Source organism: Bombus pascuorum, chromosome 4, assembly GCF_905332965.1.
Source record: "Bombus pascuorum chromosome 4, iyBomPasc1.1, whole genome shotgun sequence".
NCBI lineage: Eukaryota > Metazoa > Arthropoda > Insecta > Hymenoptera > Apidae > Bombus > Bombus pascuorum.
In genome coordinates, this window is record NC_083491.1 from 12,497,143 (window position 1) to 12,517,035 (window position 19,893).

At 28.8% G+C, this 19,893-nt stretch overlaps 4 protein-coding genes across 7 annotated transcripts; 2 read left to right on the top strand and 2 right to left on the bottom strand.

Annotated features, from left to right (window-relative positions):
• Window positions 1-135: 135 nt before the first annotated feature.
• On the bottom strand, window positions 136-2,683 carry LOC132905890 (zinc finger protein 184-like). The gene is made up of 6 exons (XM_060957618.1): window positions 2,515-2,683; window positions 2,094-2,437; window positions 1,681-2,020; window positions 1,433-1,600; window positions 1,187-1,354; window positions 136-1,124 (listed from the first exon to the last, which is right to left on the bottom strand). Exons 1-6 carry the CDS (start codon window positions 2,681-2,683, stop codon window positions 526-528), a joined length of 1,788 nt encoding a protein of 595 aa, XP_060813601.1. The 3' UTR covers window positions 136-525.
• On the top strand, window positions 2,595-8,814 carry LOC132905904 (complex III assembly factor LYRM7). Of its 3 annotated transcripts, none has more exons than XM_060957647.1 (5): window positions 2,595-2,726; window positions 7,661-7,751; window positions 7,820-7,890; window positions 8,460-8,541; window positions 8,607-8,814. In XM_060957647.1, the coding sequence occupies exons 2-5, from the start codon at window positions 7,715-7,717 to the stop codon at window positions 8,723-8,725; spliced, it is 309 nt and encodes a 102-aa protein (XP_060813630.1). In that variant the 5' UTR covers window positions 2,595-2,726; window positions 7,661-7,714; the 3' UTR covers window positions 8,726-8,814. The 3 variants fall into 3 exon arrangements, with proteins under 3 accessions (XP_060813630.1, XP_060813629.1, XP_060813628.1); XM_060957646.1 differs by lacking the exon at window positions 2,595-2,726 and adding an exon at window positions 3,112-3,361; XM_060957645.1 differs by lacking the exon at window positions 2,595-2,726 and adding an exon at window positions 3,112-3,361 and having other exon boundaries at window positions 7,679-7,751.
• A 170-nt stretch (window positions 8,815-8,984) lies between these two features.
• LOC132905896 (glycerol-3-phosphate dehydrogenase [NAD(+)], cytoplasmic-like) lies at window positions 8,985-19,586 on the bottom strand. Of its 2 annotated transcripts, XR_009657881.1 has the most exons (9): window positions 19,135-19,586; window positions 18,439-18,619; window positions 10,726-10,866; window positions 10,505-10,646; window positions 10,311-10,423; window positions 9,954-10,184; window positions 9,645-9,844; window positions 9,323-9,561; window positions 8,985-9,193 (listed from the first exon to the last, which is right to left on the bottom strand). XR_009657881.1 is itself a non-coding variant. In XM_060957629.1 (8 exons), the coding sequence occupies exons 1-8, from the start codon at window positions 19,182-19,184 to the stop codon at window positions 9,169-9,171; spliced, it is 1,083 nt and encodes a 360-aa protein (XP_060813612.1). In that variant the 5' UTR covers window positions 19,185-19,586; the 3' UTR covers window positions 8,985-9,168. The 2 variants fall into 2 exon arrangements, 1 of the variants encoding a protein (XP_060813612.1); XM_060957629.1 differs by lacking the exon at window positions 9,323-9,561.
• Window positions 14,984-18,138, top strand: LOC132905902 (peroxiredoxin-6-like). Its single transcript, XM_060957642.1, has 5 exons — window positions 14,984-15,195; window positions 16,322-16,478; window positions 17,152-17,369; window positions 17,485-17,560; window positions 17,768-18,138. The coding sequence occupies exons 1-5, from the start codon at window positions 15,113-15,115 to the stop codon at window positions 17,894-17,896; spliced, it is 663 nt and encodes a 220-aa protein (XP_060813625.1). The 5' UTR covers window positions 14,984-15,112; the 3' UTR covers window positions 17,897-18,138.
• Window positions 19,587-19,893: the final 307 nt, after the last annotated feature.

The following is a 19,893-nucleotide window of genomic DNA, read 5'->3' on the forward strand; positions in this document are numbered from 1 at the left end:
GTTACAATGAGAAACTGACTTTTTTCAAAATTTACTGTGTATGAAATTAAACTGTAATTATATTATATAATAATTATTTTTATTACTATATTCCTTACATTCTAAGGATTACAGTGGTTAACTAAAATTAACGGATTCCATTATCTCTTAGTTTTATTCTTTTGTTTTCTTTTTAAGATTTTCAGGCAGTGAAATATTATATATTATCTAAAATCACCTCATGCCAGCTCATACATAACTTTCGTCCACACCCTTTATATTACTACACGTGTATAATATTTATATATTGTATATAATAATGTACATATATAAATTGCTATAAAATGTTTCAATATTTGCAAAATTTATTTACTTTTAATTATTCCTTTTAATATTACTTATATACACTTTCTTAAATTATTTGCTATTATCTTAAATTTTCTATTTGATATCTTTACCCTTATAAATTTGTTGTTTTATATTGTGTATAAGACCTATTTGACTTTTGAATAAAATTTTAGTGTAGTATTTTCTGTGAATAAAATACTACTGGTTAGAATTTGTGCGAGAAATTTGATTTATAAAGGCAGGATATGGTTTGTCTGTACAATTCAAACAATTTCTAAGAAAATAATTATGACTTGACACATTTTGTGGGTATAACTTTTCCTCGATACGTTTATTTATTACCACTGCTTCAGCAAGAGGTATTGGTTCTGTATACGTAAATGTCTTTTTTTTGGTATCAGATTTATCATCTAGTTTTTTAATATTAATTGGTCCATTAATAACAGAAACTGCATTACTCACTTCATTGGTAGTTCTTATAACAGGTGTGATGTTACCCATTGAATCTAATCTAGAACTGATTTGGTCACATGAACTTATGCAAACCACTGATACTTTAGTTGGAGTTTTTGGTAATAAATTGGAAGCAATTTTTTGTGTCTTTTTTGTCGTTTGTTTCTGTTTAGAATTCAACTGTTTGGCTTTTGTTAATTTTATTTCGTTTTCAAGAATTGTACTCTGTATCTTATTATTACTAAATGATGGACTTTCTGGATGATGATGTCTAATATGTCTGTGTAGATTATCTTTCCTTCTAAACACAGTTTCACAGAATTTGCAAGAAAATGGCTTCTCATCTAAAATAAATTTCATACATCATTGTAATATGATATATCAAATTTTGTTTAGTATGACATACCTGAATGAACTGTCAAATGACGTCTTAATTCACTTTTAGATAAAAATACTCTACTACAGTGTGCACATGAGAATGGTCTATCTTTTCCATGTATCTTTTTATGACGAATTAACAATGATTTATCTTTGAAGCTTTTATTGCATTGATCACATACATATGGTCTTTCATCTATTAATAAAGCAAAGCTGATAAATTTAAGATAACTTAATAGTTGCTCAATGTTTTTTTCTTTGTATAATTACTTACTAGAATGTGTTTTTAGATGACGTTTTAAATTGGTTAACATCCTGAAAGTTTTTTCACATGCTTTACAAGAATATGTGGATGTTCCATTATGTGCATCTAAGTGATTTTTTAAATCATCTTGTTTAGAATACCTTTTATCACATTTAGGACATGTAAATTGTTTTTCCCCTAAAATTAAATTATTGACATTTTAGTAAATCTAAATAATGTAAACAAGATGCTTGTGTTATATTATAAAAACTGAATACCATGTGAATACATGTGCCTATTAAGCTTATTTTGCTGAGGAAATGCTTTGTCACAAAGATTACATTTATATGGTTTGTATCCTCTGTGAATTCTTTCATGATATTCAAAATGAGACCTTTTAATGAAACTTCTATCACAAAAAGAACATTGATAAGGTTTAACACCAGTTATACAAGCATCATGATAACATTTTCCTTTCTTGTTTCGAAAAATTTTACTACATATATTGCATTTATACTTTTCTGGTGTCCCTGGTATCACAGTAATATGATTACGATCATGACATTTTATTGATTTACTTTTTAACTTCTCTTTTTTTGAATATTCTGTTTTAACTTCCTGTAGAATTTTTTAGTATGTATATAAAATATGACCACTATTAAATATGATATATAGATTATAGAGGACTTACCCCATTGAAAATTTCTGATGTTTTATTGCTAGGTGATTTTACTACAACATTATTACTTAAATGCGGATACACATTTAGGAGTATATTATTCGATTCTATGTTTGAAATATATAGTTTGTTTGACACAACATTGTTTTTAATCTCTGTCGTAGAAGATTTATGTACCTCTTTTGGATATAATTCATAGTTATTTATATAATCGACAGAAATTAATTCAATATTATTTGCTTTGAGTTTGGAATTTTTATTAATAACTAATTCCAAGGGTAATACGTCATTACATATATTATCTTTATCAGAAGTAGAAGCATTATTTAATATTTTTTTCTCTGAAGGAGAGCAATCTAAAGCAAAATATAAACTAATTAATTAACTTACTATAATTGTTAATATTAAATATGAAATGTTATAAATTTCCTACCATAATTTCCGATATTTTGTATACAATGCTCATTTATACAAGTTTTGCAACCTTGTTCTTCATATATTAAACACATACGACATTTAATGTGTCCGCAATTATCTTTCACAAGTCTTGTACGTGATGTATTTATTATTTGTCTACAACTTGGACATTCTTTGTTCATCATAAATATTTTTATTTCCAAACGGAATATTATACTTTATTTGTTAGTAAATATAATCTTATTAATTATATTAAACTTAATTTTTTTTCTTTTATGTATGTACGTTTGTTTGCTTTCTATCGCATTTCTTAAAATCTAGTGTATCAAATACACATACTAACATCTGATTTATATTGTGCATATAACATTTTTATTCCATTCACATTTTAACAATAAATATAGTTAAAAAGTTCTATAAGAAATACGTGAGATATATGTATATATATTTATTTATTTCATATAAATATTTATATTTTAATCTATTTTTAAAATAGGTTAAGATAAATTATAGGTTCACATTCAAGAAGGCAGTATACATGAGAAAAACATTTTACAAAAATAACAATTTTTAAAAAATAGTAATTTAATATTTTAGAGTATAAATTTAACCTGGGTGCAATTTAATATTAATAAAAGATATTACTTATACACACATATATATTTAATGTCAATATGATAATGATGTAAATCTACTAGTGCTGCCTCAAATAGAGGAATATTTAACCTCACTTTCAATCAAATTTTTTAATTCGAAGATTTGGCCTTGCTGAATTATTTTTGACATAAAAATAAAAATTTACGTTACACTTATCAACAGTTTCTTTTTACATTAAAGGCATGGGAGATAATCTGCGATTGAAGGTAATGTTTGTCATTCAACACTCTTTTAACATTATTTTGGAGGTTATGACTCAATCATTCAATGATTTCTTTATTTATTTATATTTGGAACATTTGAGTTTCATGTAGGTAATTTTGTAAATAGTTTAAGTAATATATCAAGTGATTTGAAAAGTTAATAGTACTACGTTAGTGGTCAATTTTTCATTCTTGTTTGATTATATATATAAATAAATAAATAGAGAAAAATTTTTATGTAGATAACAAAAAGGATAGTTTCGTTTAAATAAACGCTAGTTTAATATACTTATGTATTTATTTATTAGTATATAAAACAGCAATTCTTTGATAAGATATTACAAAATTTACCATATTTGAGCTATTGTAATCTGGCAAAATTATTATATTATAGCTATTATAGCTCACAAATATGGGGTTAATTGGATACATTCATCAGGACAATTATGCTCATGCTCATCATTAATAAAATTTATGTCAAATTATATTCGGACTGTCCATTACATTGAGTTAAAGTAATTCATTAAAAGATTTTCCAAGCTTTTTGTAAAACAATAAATATAGTGAACAAGGAAGAAAGATCTCTAAGTTAAATCAAATTTTATAGTAATACTTACAGTGTTTGGTTTTAATTTAATTAGAAAAACATTATTAATATGTTAATAAAATTTCCATTAACGAAAAATCAAAGATAAAAATGTTTCGTCGTTACATTAGTGTCGTTTTATTAATACGAAGGCGATATGGGCTCGAAAGGAAAGCTGCTGGGCTATGGAAGAGATAAAACTTGAACTTCTGCTTTAATAGATTTGCATTATCCGCTAATGTTAATTTTTTACCACTTCTCTGCATTTGTTGTAGGATCCTGATGTTATTGGCAAGAAGAGTTTAGTCGTTTATTATAACATTCATTCATTACAGTATATGCCAGTACATGTTAATTTTCATTTTTTCATATTTCATTCTTTTTGATGCCAACTAATTATTTGTATTAGGAATATTGAGAACGTTAGAAACAAAGTTCTGGCGGCAAGCGACAAAAGAAGATAAGTCGAGTAGAACATATATAGTGAAAATTACTGAACTGTTCGGAACTCGGGAACTCTACTTGGCGAAATAGAGACGAGTTTTTTAAGCTCCTTGTATTTTGTCGATAAGGACGCATGTAAAAAAGAACGAGTAAAGAAAGGAAAAAGATAAGAAGTAGTCGGCAGAGTTGAAAGCATTGATGGGAAAACACTATTGCAACGACGACTATAAAAATAATTTCAAATAATTAAATAATTACTATGAGGTAATATACAGTATTCTAAATTATTTATGATAAAGATGTATTATTTTGATTTCTATAATTACATTTTACCGACTGATGTGAATTCTTAATTAGTCGGTATCTTTCTTAGGCTTTTTAACTAAGGCAGACGTATTTCCATTAGGGAACTTTTTCATTTCCAATTTCTTTGCATATATTCCCAATTAGTATTTAGATAACATTTTCTTTTCTTCTTTTATTGTTACTTTTTGAAAGAAATAATTTTAAAGCTTGTATCATTAACACTAAATCTACCGACACTTCATGTATACTTATTCCTACCGTGTGCGGTCAAAATGACCGGTGATTAAAGAAGTAATAGTTTTTATGATTCAACTTAGATAATGGTTAATTTATAACTGAATGTATATAAAATGATGATCTTTCATAAAATTTCGTCCAAATTTACTTTTGTTTAATTTCAATTATAGATTTAAATAAAATTACACTTTTATTTATATAGAGATATATCTTATTCAACTTCGTTGTATTTTTTTACAAATTATCTTATTATCAAATCTGCCGCAAATATATTTCCCGCATCTTAAACAAATTTTGTTGATAATTTTATTGCATGGTTTTTTCTCGCGATTCTTTATACGAAAGTAATATATGCACCAGGTTTATAACAATTTTGTGAATTCTCTATAAATCGGACCCATACTGTAGACACCATTGCAAATTTATTGATCCGTAAACGTTGGATTCTTTCGCTCTTCTTATCAAATCGTGTAAACCTCATAATTTTAGTAAAGTCATTCCTGCTCATTGTTTTTGAAAAAATGTTGGTCTCTAAATTTTATTCCACAAATATGAGACATCAAAATTCTTTGCTTGATATGCACCGCGGGTATATAGTAGAGCAATAAATGCATCTAGCTCCCTCTTAGTCCCCAATACTCTAAATGCTTCTTCTCCCGTACATTTTATTATATGATCCCTTATACGGTGATCAATGATAAGATAAAATGTCGTCTTTACCTGCCCTTACATTATATGCCTTTTAGCATATCCCTAAAAATATTATAAACTGATGTCTTGCCAGGTTTGGGATTTGCATCTATTTCTTTCCAAACTGTCCCATCGGGCCCAGTTTCGATACGTTGGTTCTCTACATCAGTCTCACTCTTTGCTGTCAACGATAATTTCTTTCCTTTTTGTCCTGGAGGTGAACGCTTATTTATAAATAATATTCAATTCTGATTCGGTTGTAAATAACTTTTCATGTGTTTCCATGCCTTTTTCAGTTGCTGAAGTTTTTTATTCATCGCACACTGAACAGTCTTCTTCTATGTCCGTTATCTCTTTTTATAATTTTTTTTTGTGAAGTCTTGACATTTTTAGGATAAATGTTTATCACAAAATAACACCTTGTACGAAATACAAAATTATTGTCAAATTTGATATGTTTTACTTTTCTTTTTATAACAATTTTACACAAAATGTTTCGAGATGCTTTCTATTTGACTTTTGTTATCTTTAAAAGTCAAACAGAAAGCATCTCGAAACATTTTAAACTTGTTATCTTTAAGTTTATATGTCGATTGATTGATTAACAAATTGAGATGTATTCTGGTCAAAAGGACGATAGTAAGAATATGGTCTGCGACGGCGATATTTATACGAAAATATTGATGAGTATTGGCCGTTCTCCACCAATGGTTACTCAAGGGTAAAGTTGGGAAAAATCCACTTTTTCTGTGTTTTATCGCAATGAGCAATAACCCTAAGAAACTTCTCGACATATAAAATGTTTGTAAGTTCCTTGGGATTATTACGGGCCTGAGTTGATATGTCTTGATAGCTGGTGGCCATCTTGATCGAGGGATAGATTATGATTTATGACAAGATTACAGGCGTAACAGCTGTTATTATTTGTTATTACTGATTTTGTTTGTCATCTGACCTTGAGATAGCCTTCTTTTTGTACTGATTAGATTTATTTTAAGAGTAACTAAAATATTTTGTCGGATGGTCAAATTGACTGCCATCAGTAGACAAGGTAGAATACAATTTTTTCTTAGAAAAGAAAAAAGCAAACTAAAAGCAAATATCGAAAAATATATTGTATGCATGTTTTAGGAAAAGTCAAAAATTATGAAGCGATATGATAATGTTTAAATATGGTTAAATTTGTAGAAGTTTGAAAACGGCCAATTTGACCGGCGCTAGTAGGTTTAGTGTTAATATTTTTATACATTAACATAAACTGTCTTAATATAAATTTATAAGGCGTTATAAATAGTCCATAGTCCCTCTTCCGAAATGCCATATTAGATATCCCAAAAATTAAAAAAATTGTTTATAGATTTAACTTTCTGTTATATTCTTATATTCCGTGATTATTGAATTTGAGATTATGTACGTTAGAGCAATAGACTGTAATGATATATTGTAGATAATACTGCTTATAATAGAATAAGATATTTCTTTATGGCTGATGCACAATTTGAAGATATCGCTGAAACCTGGAATAAAAATCTCTCCAGACAATTACTAAAATTAAAAAATATGAGTTTTTATTCAAAAATAGTAATTTACATCTTTCCTCAAAATTTCTTCGTGAAATGTTAATTAGTTAACAGTTACAGCAGTTTCCTCCAGTGTAACGCTGTTGAACAGGAAGAACGCGAAATCGTCGCATATCCAAATCGTCAAGTGCTTCTCCAAACGCCTCGTCGTCAATGTGTTAATGGAAATTTTGTAAAGATATTTGTTAAACTTTCGTTTGACTGAAAGAGATTGAAGCTAAGCATTATATAGTTTAGTGGTTTCCAATTTTTCTCGTTGTATTGTATTATATGTAGTATTTATTTACTAAGAGCTTGGAAAATCGTGTCTCACGCGTTAGTTGCTTTAATCTAATTTTGAATCTCTAAAGGTTACTAGATATGAGATACGTTTTATAACAGCAAAATTTCGTATCTGTACAATAAATTCTTAATAAGTGTATAACGAAAAATAAAGAATTGTTTATCTATATTTAGTAGATTATTTGTCTCCTTTAGGTATTACGCACATTTAAAAAGCTTCATCGCACGCGGATGGCTACTTTTCAAGGTGATGACCATGCATTACAAGGTACAAATATTTTAACATAGTTATTAAATATTCTTTGAATGCGTAATATTTGGATAAATGTTACTTAGTTACAAGGAATAAGTTAAACGAAGAGTACAAAAAGTACAAAAATGTCACAAACCCAGCTGCTATTGAAGAGGTACAATTTTCATTTAGAAGTATTATATATGACGGTATAAGCCGATACAAGTCACGGAATCATAAAGGGATTTAGAAAAAACGATGGAAATGTTTATTTTCGGGATACAGTACCATATAAATTCGTTAAGTATGCGAACAAGTTTGAGGACTAAAGGAGACATTAATTCTCTTTATTCTCTCCACTTAGGAATTTCGTAGGATATGCTTTGATATTTTGTTATGGATTTGTGTGAGCAGGAAGGTTAAATGTTTAATGTACAATTTTTCTTATAAAATACAGGATCGCTTACGGTATGAAAAGTTATAGTCTTTTCAAGGATTATTACTGCATGCCCCGTCGTTTAGGTTGTCCAATATTCGTTTCTATAGAGAAGGTTGCCGCGTTTCAGGCATATTTCGCTATTTTTCCTAATGTTAATGATTAATAAATGTAATCTCAAACGCAATTATTTTACTCTTTGTTTTCGTCTTATTTTGGCTTGCACCTCTTATATTTTCTAATGCTTAACCATGCAAAATAAAAGAAAAAAGATATTTAATATAAATGTTAAATGAATATTGTTTTAGCTAAACAAATTTGCGGAAGAAGTAGAACACGAACTACGAACAACAGTAATTCAAGCAGTTGAAACAAAGCCTGGAACTTTCGGTAATATTCTCAAAATATAAATAATTTATATCATTTCTTCCCAACTTAGTTTCATAATGTTCTAGAATTACGCCTTACACCTGATAAATTGGTAGATAGTGTACCTTACAAGGATGAGGAATGTCACAGTAGTAATAAAAATGCAGATCTAAGTACATCTACTTCAAAAGATAAACCAAAATAGTAATTGCAAATGTAAAATAAATTATGATTTTGTAATATGTTAGATAATTAAGTCTAGAATAAAAAGAGAATGTGTTGCTTTATGAAAAAGTATGCTGATGTAATTAATTCTTTAATATTGTCCTTTCTAATACTTAATGATTATTTTCAATACTTGTTACTTCGAATTTTCTATGAATATTAAATAACTATTTTCAATATTTTCAAAGACTCATTGCACAAATTATGAATTATTCTAGGAATAAATAAAGTACAATATCTTATTACGTATTTTATAGAACAATTGTATATTAATCATCAGGAGAAAAACAGTATCCAATTATAACTAATTATTGCAAAATATCTGTAATATTACATTTTTTCTAATAATTGATTTTTCCTTTTAATGATTTCTAAGTGTTTTTTAGAGCTGTCAAGATGTTTACATTCCGTAACTTATAGCATTCAGTTGCCACCTTCAACCTTCATCCTAAAAAGTACAAAAATAATTTGTTAATATTTATTAACAATATTATTATATTAATTATTTTCAACTGAATGACAAATAATTTGCAAATCATATTTATGATAAAAACATTTGTATTGAAGTGTTACTTACTTATTTGGAATGTTATCCTTTTATATTGATGGAATGTGTTAATCAGTTTTCAGCTATCTTTGTACATTTCTACATGATACAGCATCTCATCCGTACATACGGCCGATATCTATCTCACCCGATATAAGTGGGTTTTGTACTTGTCAAAAAACAATTTTTACAGTTTCTCAACACAAAAAATGATAAAAAGGGAAGATGAGGACAATACTTAGTACATATACAATGTTTTTGGTGCAAACCTAATGAGATATTTATTTTGTAAACTTGATTTGTGAGATTTAATGGATACATAAGTAATAAATAAACGTAGTTTAATACTAACACATGTTCAGGATGGTTACGAATTTGATCAAGTAAATCTGCTGGTCTTATTTGTTCAGTGCAGATGCGGTGTACAGCAGTAAATAACGGGAATTTTTCTAGCAAATTCTTAGCTTTCAGCATTCCGTGAACTTCATCAGCTGTGGCTGGTCCTTGCAATTTTTGACCACCTAAAAGTTCATCTTCGAGCTGCCTAATAGTCTAGTAGGAAACATACGATAATTTTATGAAATATTTAATTCATTTTTAATGATGAAGCGAGGTATAGAAGATGTAAAATAAAAAATATACGAATAAATGAAATGTATACTTTGCCAGTTTTAACATATTGCTCGCAAACTCTGCGATTTCTTCCACCGTAGCAAGTAGTTATCAAATCTGCTACACCGCAACTTTCGAAGAACGTTGAAAGTTTCGAGCCACTGTAAAATGTGTCCACGAACTTGACCATTTCCATTAATCCTAATCTGATAACAGCTGCTTTTGTATTATCACCTAGTCCCATACCATCTACGAAACCAGCGGCACATGCTACGATGTTCTGAAACGTATATGTAAAGTATACTTGCATAAACTAAACATAAGCGTTACAATATACCAAACACAAATAAGAAAAAATATTATTTTATTAATATTAGAATTTATATATATATATATAATTGCATACCTTCAAGGCACCACATACTTCAACAGCTTCACAGTCTTCGACAACTACAACTCTGAAATTAGGAGTTTGAATAAGGTCCCTTAATACTGGGGCCAAACGTTTATCTCTACAACCTATAAATAATGAAAAGCAATTGTGATTAGTATATAACAATAATATCGAATATTAAATCATATAAGTCGGATAATAATTACCAATAGTTGTTTCACAGAACTTTTCCTCGGCAACTTCGTTAGCTAGATTTGCTCCCATTAAAACGTAACATTGGATTCTTAAATTTTTTTCAATGATTTTAGAAATTAATTCGATATTCGTTCCATCACCTCGATCAAAGCCCTTGATAAATATTAAACATCTTTAATAACGAATAACGATTGAATAAGATATTTGATAAGATTTAATTAGCAACAAATACCTTAATTAATGATATACCAACCGCGGTTGGTTTAATTTTACCGAGCAATGTTGCACACAGAGTTCGTATAAACTGATGAGGTATTACAAAAATAAGAATATCTGCGTCTTTGGCAGCTTCAACGACGTCTGGGACGGCAACCTGGAAATTGCATATCAAATTAATGTGATGTTTATTAAGTAATTCGTATCATTTCTTAAATAACTCAACATACATCTTCTTATATGTAACATTTAGATGCAATGTAATCATATATCTGACCGATTAAAAAGACCTTGAGATTAACAGTAAATCGTGAACGAAAAAATGACTTTTATCCTAAGACTTTCATATCGCTATTGATTTAGATCGATGAATTTTTGTTCTGAAGCTAGATAAATTTCTAATGAAATCTTTAAGGTAGCTTCTTAAAAGATATAGTTTACAAATTTGAAGCCGCAAAGAATACGAAAGAAAAACAAATTTGCTGCAAAGCACGAATGATGTAATAAAAATGAGTCATTCTATGTTAAATTATTTCTTTATTTATTATTAGCATTGGGGAGTTTGCCCATGATGCAATCTGACGTAATTGAAATAAACACGAAGATACAAAGTTTATCATTTATTCAACTTCTATCATTCGTGATGTGATACGTCGTTTTCGAGAAAACAATTTAAAAAAAAAATAATTCCTATCGTCGACTCTATTGAGTTTAAAATATTTGCTCTTCTTTGGTTTAATCGTAAAAAATCGTTAGTTCTTTTTGCAGCGTAGGATTAATTTTAGAAGCGTATATAAAATAAGATGAGAAAATAATGCTAATAATAATACTAGATATAATACAAAGACACAGGGTGTACGAAAGAATTGGGGACATGGGGAAAGAATTAGGAGCATGTGGTATTCATGAAAGCGAGCAAAACGGTCATGATAAACATGGATCGAAAAACCATTAGTTTCGGTGTTACAAGGTATTTTTGTCAGTAAAATATTACTTCCACTTCCACATTCCCCTGTTCATTTCAACATACACAATTCGTTGAGTTTTCTCACAATTCTTTTTAGTTTATTAATTAATAGTTTTCGAACCAACGTATCTTAAGATCTTTTTTCTTGTTTTGATGTGTACTACATGTTACTAAAGTTTGTTCCCAATTCTTTTGTGCAGTTTGTATATATATTCATATGCAAGGTTTCGCAAGTAAAGTGGCAAATTATGCCAAAAAATATCGTTAATTTAGCTCCGCTATAGATACGTCTAATCATCATGTTAAGAGATTATATTTCCGCTCTCACTGACAATGAGATGAGTTTGTATGATTTTTAATGCTTCGCAATGAGAGAAGTAAAAAATAATCAGCTAGCTGGTGATATGCAAAATGTAATAAAATTCTGGTAATTGATGCGTAGAAAGTGGAATAGCGAAATTTCGTGGTTATTTAATATACTCTTACTTATACTTATACTTATACTCTTATTTATACTTATAATATACTATACTTAGAAATTTGCAATTATGTATCGTATTGCATTTTGATATTTAGCGAACATGTCCATTAGGAACCTACTTGCGCGCATATAAAACTGAATATTTATTGTTATCCAAAGATAAAGATGCATTGAATTTTATATGTGTGTATAATTTTCGTTAAACTTATTTTGCATGAACTCGAAAATAATCACATGAATTACATCATTTTTCGATTCTAATCAACATCTTTAAGACCGGATGAAATATTTAAAAATTGATTAGCGTGACACTGATCTACTAGATAACTGATAAGTATTTTATTTGCTACCGCTTATTCCAGAATCGGATATAATATAGGATATCCGGATTTTTTTAACGTCCACTGGACGCAACGTACAGTAAGTTCCTTTTTTTTTTACTATAGAATAATACTTATTAATTAGTTAACTGATACCTGTAATTAATATTTGTATTATAGAATAGACGTATTAATGATTTTTATTTGATTTATAGTGAAATACTGAGAGCTATAGATTCCTCACAACTTGTTGACAAGAGACCAGAAATAGCAACCCCTGCTAACTGGGTGGTAAGAAAAGCTTTCCTTTTTACATGCTCAGTAATTACACAGCTTTGTTAGAAGTTAGTATTATTTGTATATTTTATATTATTTGGATAGCGCTATGGCAGATATAGCATAACGACAATAGCGAAAATTTTAATAATAATTAATAATTTACCTAGGATATACTTTGCGGTGACTTTATAAAAATATATTTCACTGTGTATTTACAGCCTGGTGAAAAAGTTATGATATTTCCAACTGTGAAAGATGAAGAACTCACTAAACTCTTCCCCAAAGGAATGGACAAAGTATCAATGCCTTCTGGAAAGATTTACGTCCGCACAACCACAAATTATCGAATTTCCTCAATAATTCATTAATGCATGATTTCGTATTAAATAATGTATTATCTTTCGTACATTTCTCATTTACGTAATGCTATGTTAAAACTGAAAGTTCGTTGAACGTGTTAAATAAAGATATAATTTTTTTGAATTCGTCGCTTTATCATATATTCCTGAATTTTGAACCAAATTATTTGCTGCTACTTATTCTAGAATTGGACATAGATAGGATATCCGGTTTTTTTAAATTGATAATAGGACGAATTTGACATTGGTGAAAAGATGGAAGCTATTGTAGCGAGATGTATCAAACGTAGCGTTAGGTGGAAAATGAGATACGTTCGAAAAATAGACATTAAGAGCTTTTCTGAGTCAAGTGTCGGGTTAATTATTTTTTGAAGAGTGTACGCGGTTAAATGACGGTTCAATTTTTAATCCTTCGGCGTACAGCTCCTTCAAATTTAGGTTGTACTGTTTTGGAAACAAACAAAATAAATATGCAATAAATTCATAGTGTTTTAACAAAATTTTAAATATTTTGTTATTTAAAATGTAGCAACAACTATTGAACAAAATTTTCTGGAAATCCTCCAACACATAACACATATTTGTCGATGACTGTTTAAAAGGATTTTATTAAAATAATGTGCATCACACTTGTTGGATGCTATGTTATTTGTTGTAATAGTCAGATTGTCATTTGTTTACTTAATTTAATTTATCTAATGCGCATACATTTATCAGTGACGGTATTTTCAAGATCAGTTAGTACGGAGGAAGTAAGTACTTATCGGACAGTTAGTGGGAGGAGCGATTGTGTTGAATGATAGAAAAGATTCCAATATATCATTAATTTGATAAATTCTATATTAATCTTTATAATTATAAAATCTCTTTCCCAAATCTGTATCTATAGAAAACCTATATGCCAATGAAATTTAAATAAAATAAAAATACGAACGCATAGATTCAATAACATTAGATTCATAGCTCACGATATATTCGCTAAACGTCTCGTATGACACGAACCTTCATTGCTCGTGTAAGAACGCAATAAGATACAAACCTACTCATATATGATAATTATATACTATATAAACGTACGTTAGCAGATAGTTTGCTATTTCCAGGCATACTCGTTATTCACATATATATGATAAAGATAGAAAGATCTTCTATCTTAAATTCTTGATCAATTTAGGAGCTTTGTCTAAATCTACAATTTTTATTCGTCGGAAATTTTATTTTTAACTTTTTAATATGTATTAGCTAAATTCATAATTGATAATCACAATTGGCTCTTATAAGATTTTGTTGTTTCCATATTTACAAAATACCTAAATAAAGTTTTCATAGTAGTTCAACTATACTTTCCTATGTCGAAAACACATACAAACAAACCTATAGATCTTTTTGTTCAGAAAGTTTTTCCATTGTTCTTAGATTCTAGTTTAAGAATAGATTCGACGATTTAATCTTGTATGAAGCACTATGAAGTAACGTTATTCAAGGATACGAATGGTAGAAGTAAAATTCTGTTTTCATATTTGACAATTAACGTTACGGATGTTCAGACCATGGACTCCTGGCTCTTTTTTCACAGATCTTCCTAAGCAATTAGCGAAATGAAAAAATATAAACAGCAAGATTTTATGCTAGAACAGCTTCCTTTGCGTGTAACAATAAGAGTATGTAAGTTAATTGTAAACGAAATTCTTCGATTTTCCACCTACGCATTACTGCCAGTAAGGAGAAGTTGGCACATCCTTAGGAGAAACATGTTTACTAATTGCTATATATTAACGTGGATAACGCGTAGATAACACATCAGTTATACCGATTGTGGCAAAAGAGGGGAGAAGAGTTGTTATGCTTAAATAGCGCTGCTAGCGCTTAATTCGTACATTGTACGCGCGTATAGCAATAACACATAAGTACTGACACTAGTAAATCGTAACGACAGCTCTTCAGAAATCGTTATCTAAAGTGAGATCTGTTATATACAAAGTTTTAAGAGATTAATCATGAGGCTTAATTCGATGTTTCCCAATTTTGAAGTTGACTCTACTAAAGGGAAAATTAATTTTTACGATTGGCAGGAAGATTCGTAAGTTGAATTCTATTTATTTATTCGTCTTTTGATTTGGTATAGAATTTCTCAGAAATTTAATGACAGATTTTGCATAGTTGATTAGGTAGCGGAAACTATATAATAGATTGCTACTGTTGTCACTATTATACATATCCGATACGATGTTATATATATTTGTATCCTAAACATTAGTCAGTTTAAGCTAAGTATTAAGAAAAAAAAAAAAAAACAATACAAATAGTGAAACGATGAGGAAGGTTATACAGAAATCTAGTTTGATATTGATTTCGTGTACATTAATATTCCAAGAATAAATAGAATAATACGCACAATATTGATAATGAATGTATTTTTTTTTTAATTTCACGCTTTAGCTGAAGTTTGTTACTTATTTTAGAAATGTTGTTTTCATGATTTCACGCTATTTACGACGGAAAAACTGCCTCTACCTCTCCTTCTCTTTACGCGTGTATAGACACATTAAATATTTATAATGAAACATTAATTAATGTGCAATCAAATACCGATAATTTTCAAATACATTATCTTCCATAAATCTTAATTTAAAAGATTTACTATTTAATAACAAGAAAAACGGTAATTTGTAAGTAATATGTGTTCGTAATTATCGTTCTAGTAGTCATTACTGTTTTGTGGATAATATTGTTCTACTGTCATAAAACTGAGCGCGTTACATTCTAAAAATATAACAATAACATATGATTCATTATCGTGTCCAATTCTGTGCTTTGATTGTGTGATATTGAATACGAGTAATCTAATATTGTTTATGAATAATTAAGACTAATAAACATACGAAATTAAAGAAAAAGAAACAGTGAAATGAAAACACTATTTTCAGAGTACATTTTATCTTAAATCGTTACGTAATGTTTATACGTAATCTATTAGACTACATTTTTAAGTATGACAGACATAGAAATTTTTAAATCTAGAAATTGAACGATAAAGTTATTATCGTATCAAGTGTAATGTGCGTCAGTGTGGTAATATACACTGTAAAAAAACGAATTTCAATGATGTTACAAAGTAAGAGAGAAATGTGATTGATATATAGAATTACAGATTGTGAATATTTATAAAATCTTCTTTCTTATTTTTTTTTTATTTCTAATTATAGATGGGTCGTTCTATTTTCTCATCCTGCTGATTTTACACCGGTTTGCACCACCGAATTGGGTCGTTTAGCAGTGCATCATTCCAGTTTTAAACGCCGAAATACAAAACTGTTGGCTCATTCCGTTGACAAACTAAAGGATCATATTGATTGGATTAATGTTAGTATCAAAAATATTCTTCAATATTTGCCGAGACGATAGATGTTGCGCTTTTTTATTACAATTACAATTTGAAGAATATTTTGTATGCTGCAGCGTCATTCTCATAGATTACATATGCACATTATAAATGATTTCGTCTCATGTATGTATGTGCATGGAATAAATTATGTGATCTTCTTGTAAACAATGATTATAATATCGTTTGCAATACTTATAACAGGGTATTCGAACAGTTTTCATGCAAACTTTGTCAATATATATTCGTAGGTAAAAATAAGAATAAAATGTTATAAACTTGATGTTGAAGTACCATTAAAAAGTTCTAATTGAAATACGAGGTACAAAAAGAATAATTACAAACTATTAGTATTATCATTACATGTTAACACTCTACATAATTATTTCATTTCGATAAAAGATTGTCAGCCTGCTAAGAAGTTGAATTTATTACCTTATAAAGTTCGTATTAATTTTACTTTGCTTTAATGAACCAACTAGCGCTTTGTATCAGTTCTCATTGTAGATATTAATATTTGTTTCACATATTTTTTTTTTTTGTGTCCTGCGTACATAAAGATGGCGTGCAATCTAACGATTATACATTTGTACTCGATTTATGCCATTTTATGCGAATATATATTTTTATTTTCTATAATTTTTTTTATTGCAGGATATTAAATCATATTGCCAGGACATTCCTGGGGACTTCCCATACCCAATTCTTGCCGATCATGATCGTAAACTGGCAGTAAAGTTGGATATGATCGACGAAGACAGCAAAGATGATCCGGAAAAAGCTCTAACTGTTCGTGCTTTGTACATTATAAGCCCCGATCATCGTTTACGTTTATCGATGCATTACCCAACGTCCACTGGACGCAATGTAGAGTAAGTTCTTTTTTTTTACTATAGAATAATACTTGTTAAGTAGTTTTAATTAATATCTGTAATTAATACTTGTATTATAGGATAAACGTATTAATGACTTTTATATAATTTATAGTGAAATACTGAGAGTTATAGATTCCTTACAACTTGTCTACAAGAAACCAGAAATAGCAACCCCTGCTAACTGGGTGGTAAGAAAAGCTTTCTTTTTTACATGCTCGTTAATTATACAGCTTTATTAGAAGTTAGTATTATTCGTATATTTTCCATTATTTGGATAGCGCGATGGTAGCGTATAGCGTAACGACAATAGCGAAAATTTTAATAATAATGAATAATTTACCTAGGATATACTTTGCGGTGACTTTATAAAAATATATTTCACTGTGTATTTACAGCCTGGTGAAAAAGTTATGATACTTCCAACTGTGAAAGATGAAGAACTCACTAAACTCTTCCCCAAAGGAGTGGACAAAGTATCAATGCCTTCTGGAAAGGTTTACGTCCGCACAACCACAGATTATTGAATGTCTTCAATAATTTATCAATGAATGATTTCGTATTAAATAATGTATTATCTTTTGTACATTTCTCACTCATGCAATGTTACGTTAAAACTGAAAGTTTGTTGAACGTATTGAATAAAGATATAATTTTTTTAATTCGTCGCTTTATGATATACTCCTGAATTTTGAACCAAATTTGTGTTATCACAATATACATAATGAAAAAGAATAAAATTGAATAATAATTTTAAAGAAACTATGAATTTTCTTACTTTACTTATTTTTTATCTCTCCTAACATCTCTTCTAATAAATAAATTAGTATAATAGGTATATAATAATCACTTAATTCATGTAAGTATTCCTATTTATCAAATTCCAATTCTTCATAGAACTTCTTATTAAAATTATTTAATGAAAATAATGAAAAATTAATAGAAACATACGATATACTTAACATAAAAATGACAGGAATGATTTTAACGTTAAAAGAAAGAAAAGTTAATAATGTCGATACACTCAGAAAAAAATAATATGCACACTATTAAATGAAATGAAACTTACAATATTTTCTGGCAATTTGTGCCCAGGAAGATATTTCACGTTTTCATGCAACTGATTTATGATATCAGTTAACTTTTGACTGTTCACTATTTCTTCGTAAACATACATTGTCACGCGTGTTTCAAATATGTTGTTATATTTAACTGCATTGGCACCTACAATTTTTGCAATGGCTGAACCCCTGAAGTACAAAGTAAAAAGAATTATATAAGATAACTAAATTTCCAATTATCTCATAATATGTAGTTTTGCGTAAAATAGATTGTAAGACTGTCATTTATCTCTCTCTCTCTCTCTCTCTCTCTCTCTACACACACACACACACACACACACACACACACACACACACACACACACACACACACACACACACACACACACACACACACACACACACACACACACACACACACACACACACACACACACACACACACACACACACACACACACACACACACACACACACACTTAATGAAATCGAGCTCTAAAATTGTATACAAACGTCGATACAAATATCGATAAAAAGTAACAAAAAAAAAAAAAAAAAATGTAGAAAGTAAAAATAAAAAATAAATATAAAAATAATAAGTGAAGATATAATACAATTTATTATAAATAATATTACATTATACTTTGAGAAACCTTCAATACAAATGTATAAAAAAAAGAAGAGAAAAAGTCTCATACACGTACCAATTGCCGCTTCCTACAATGCATACTCTCTTCTTTCCTTCTGTAGTCATTTTGCTGTTCTTAATGTACAGCTGGTTTAGAATTTACAAACTCACGAGGGTATAGAATACTCTATGCACGGTTAAAGTATCACAAATTTGCTTATTTTCGAACGCCGGTGTACGACTGACTGACTGACTGACCAACTAACTTACAAACTAACTTCAGCCTTCATTGACCTTAGTAACGATCGCAAATTATTTCCTAACGGTTGGCATTCATTGTTCTGGACCAAGGCCAATATAAACGCAACAGCAGGCCGTGGCCAGAATGAATTCTAAAATTAGTGTCAACTTAATAATAATACTTAATATATATCTCGAAGGTTCTAACATTACAAGGCAGTCTTTTGAATTTTAAGTTTCAGAATAAAACGAAAAATTCTCATGAAATAACTGCTGAACGTAATATTAACATTAAATAATAAAGAAACATTTTTATGAAGTTATATTATTTACATTCTAAAAATATATAAAAATAAATATCGTTTAGTTTTCAAAAACAATAAAAAAGAAGAAAAGAACGAAGAAGTACCCATTACCAAACTCAATCTCCTTATTATCGGGATGTTAACAAATTTACATCGTAAGTTTTACTGTCGGGTTGCATCAAATCATGACTACTGTTACGTCGTACAGTAATTATATACCATATTTATATCAAAATCTAAATTTCTTAAAACTGTTTTTTAACCTTTTACGGTTGTATGTCTACTCTAAC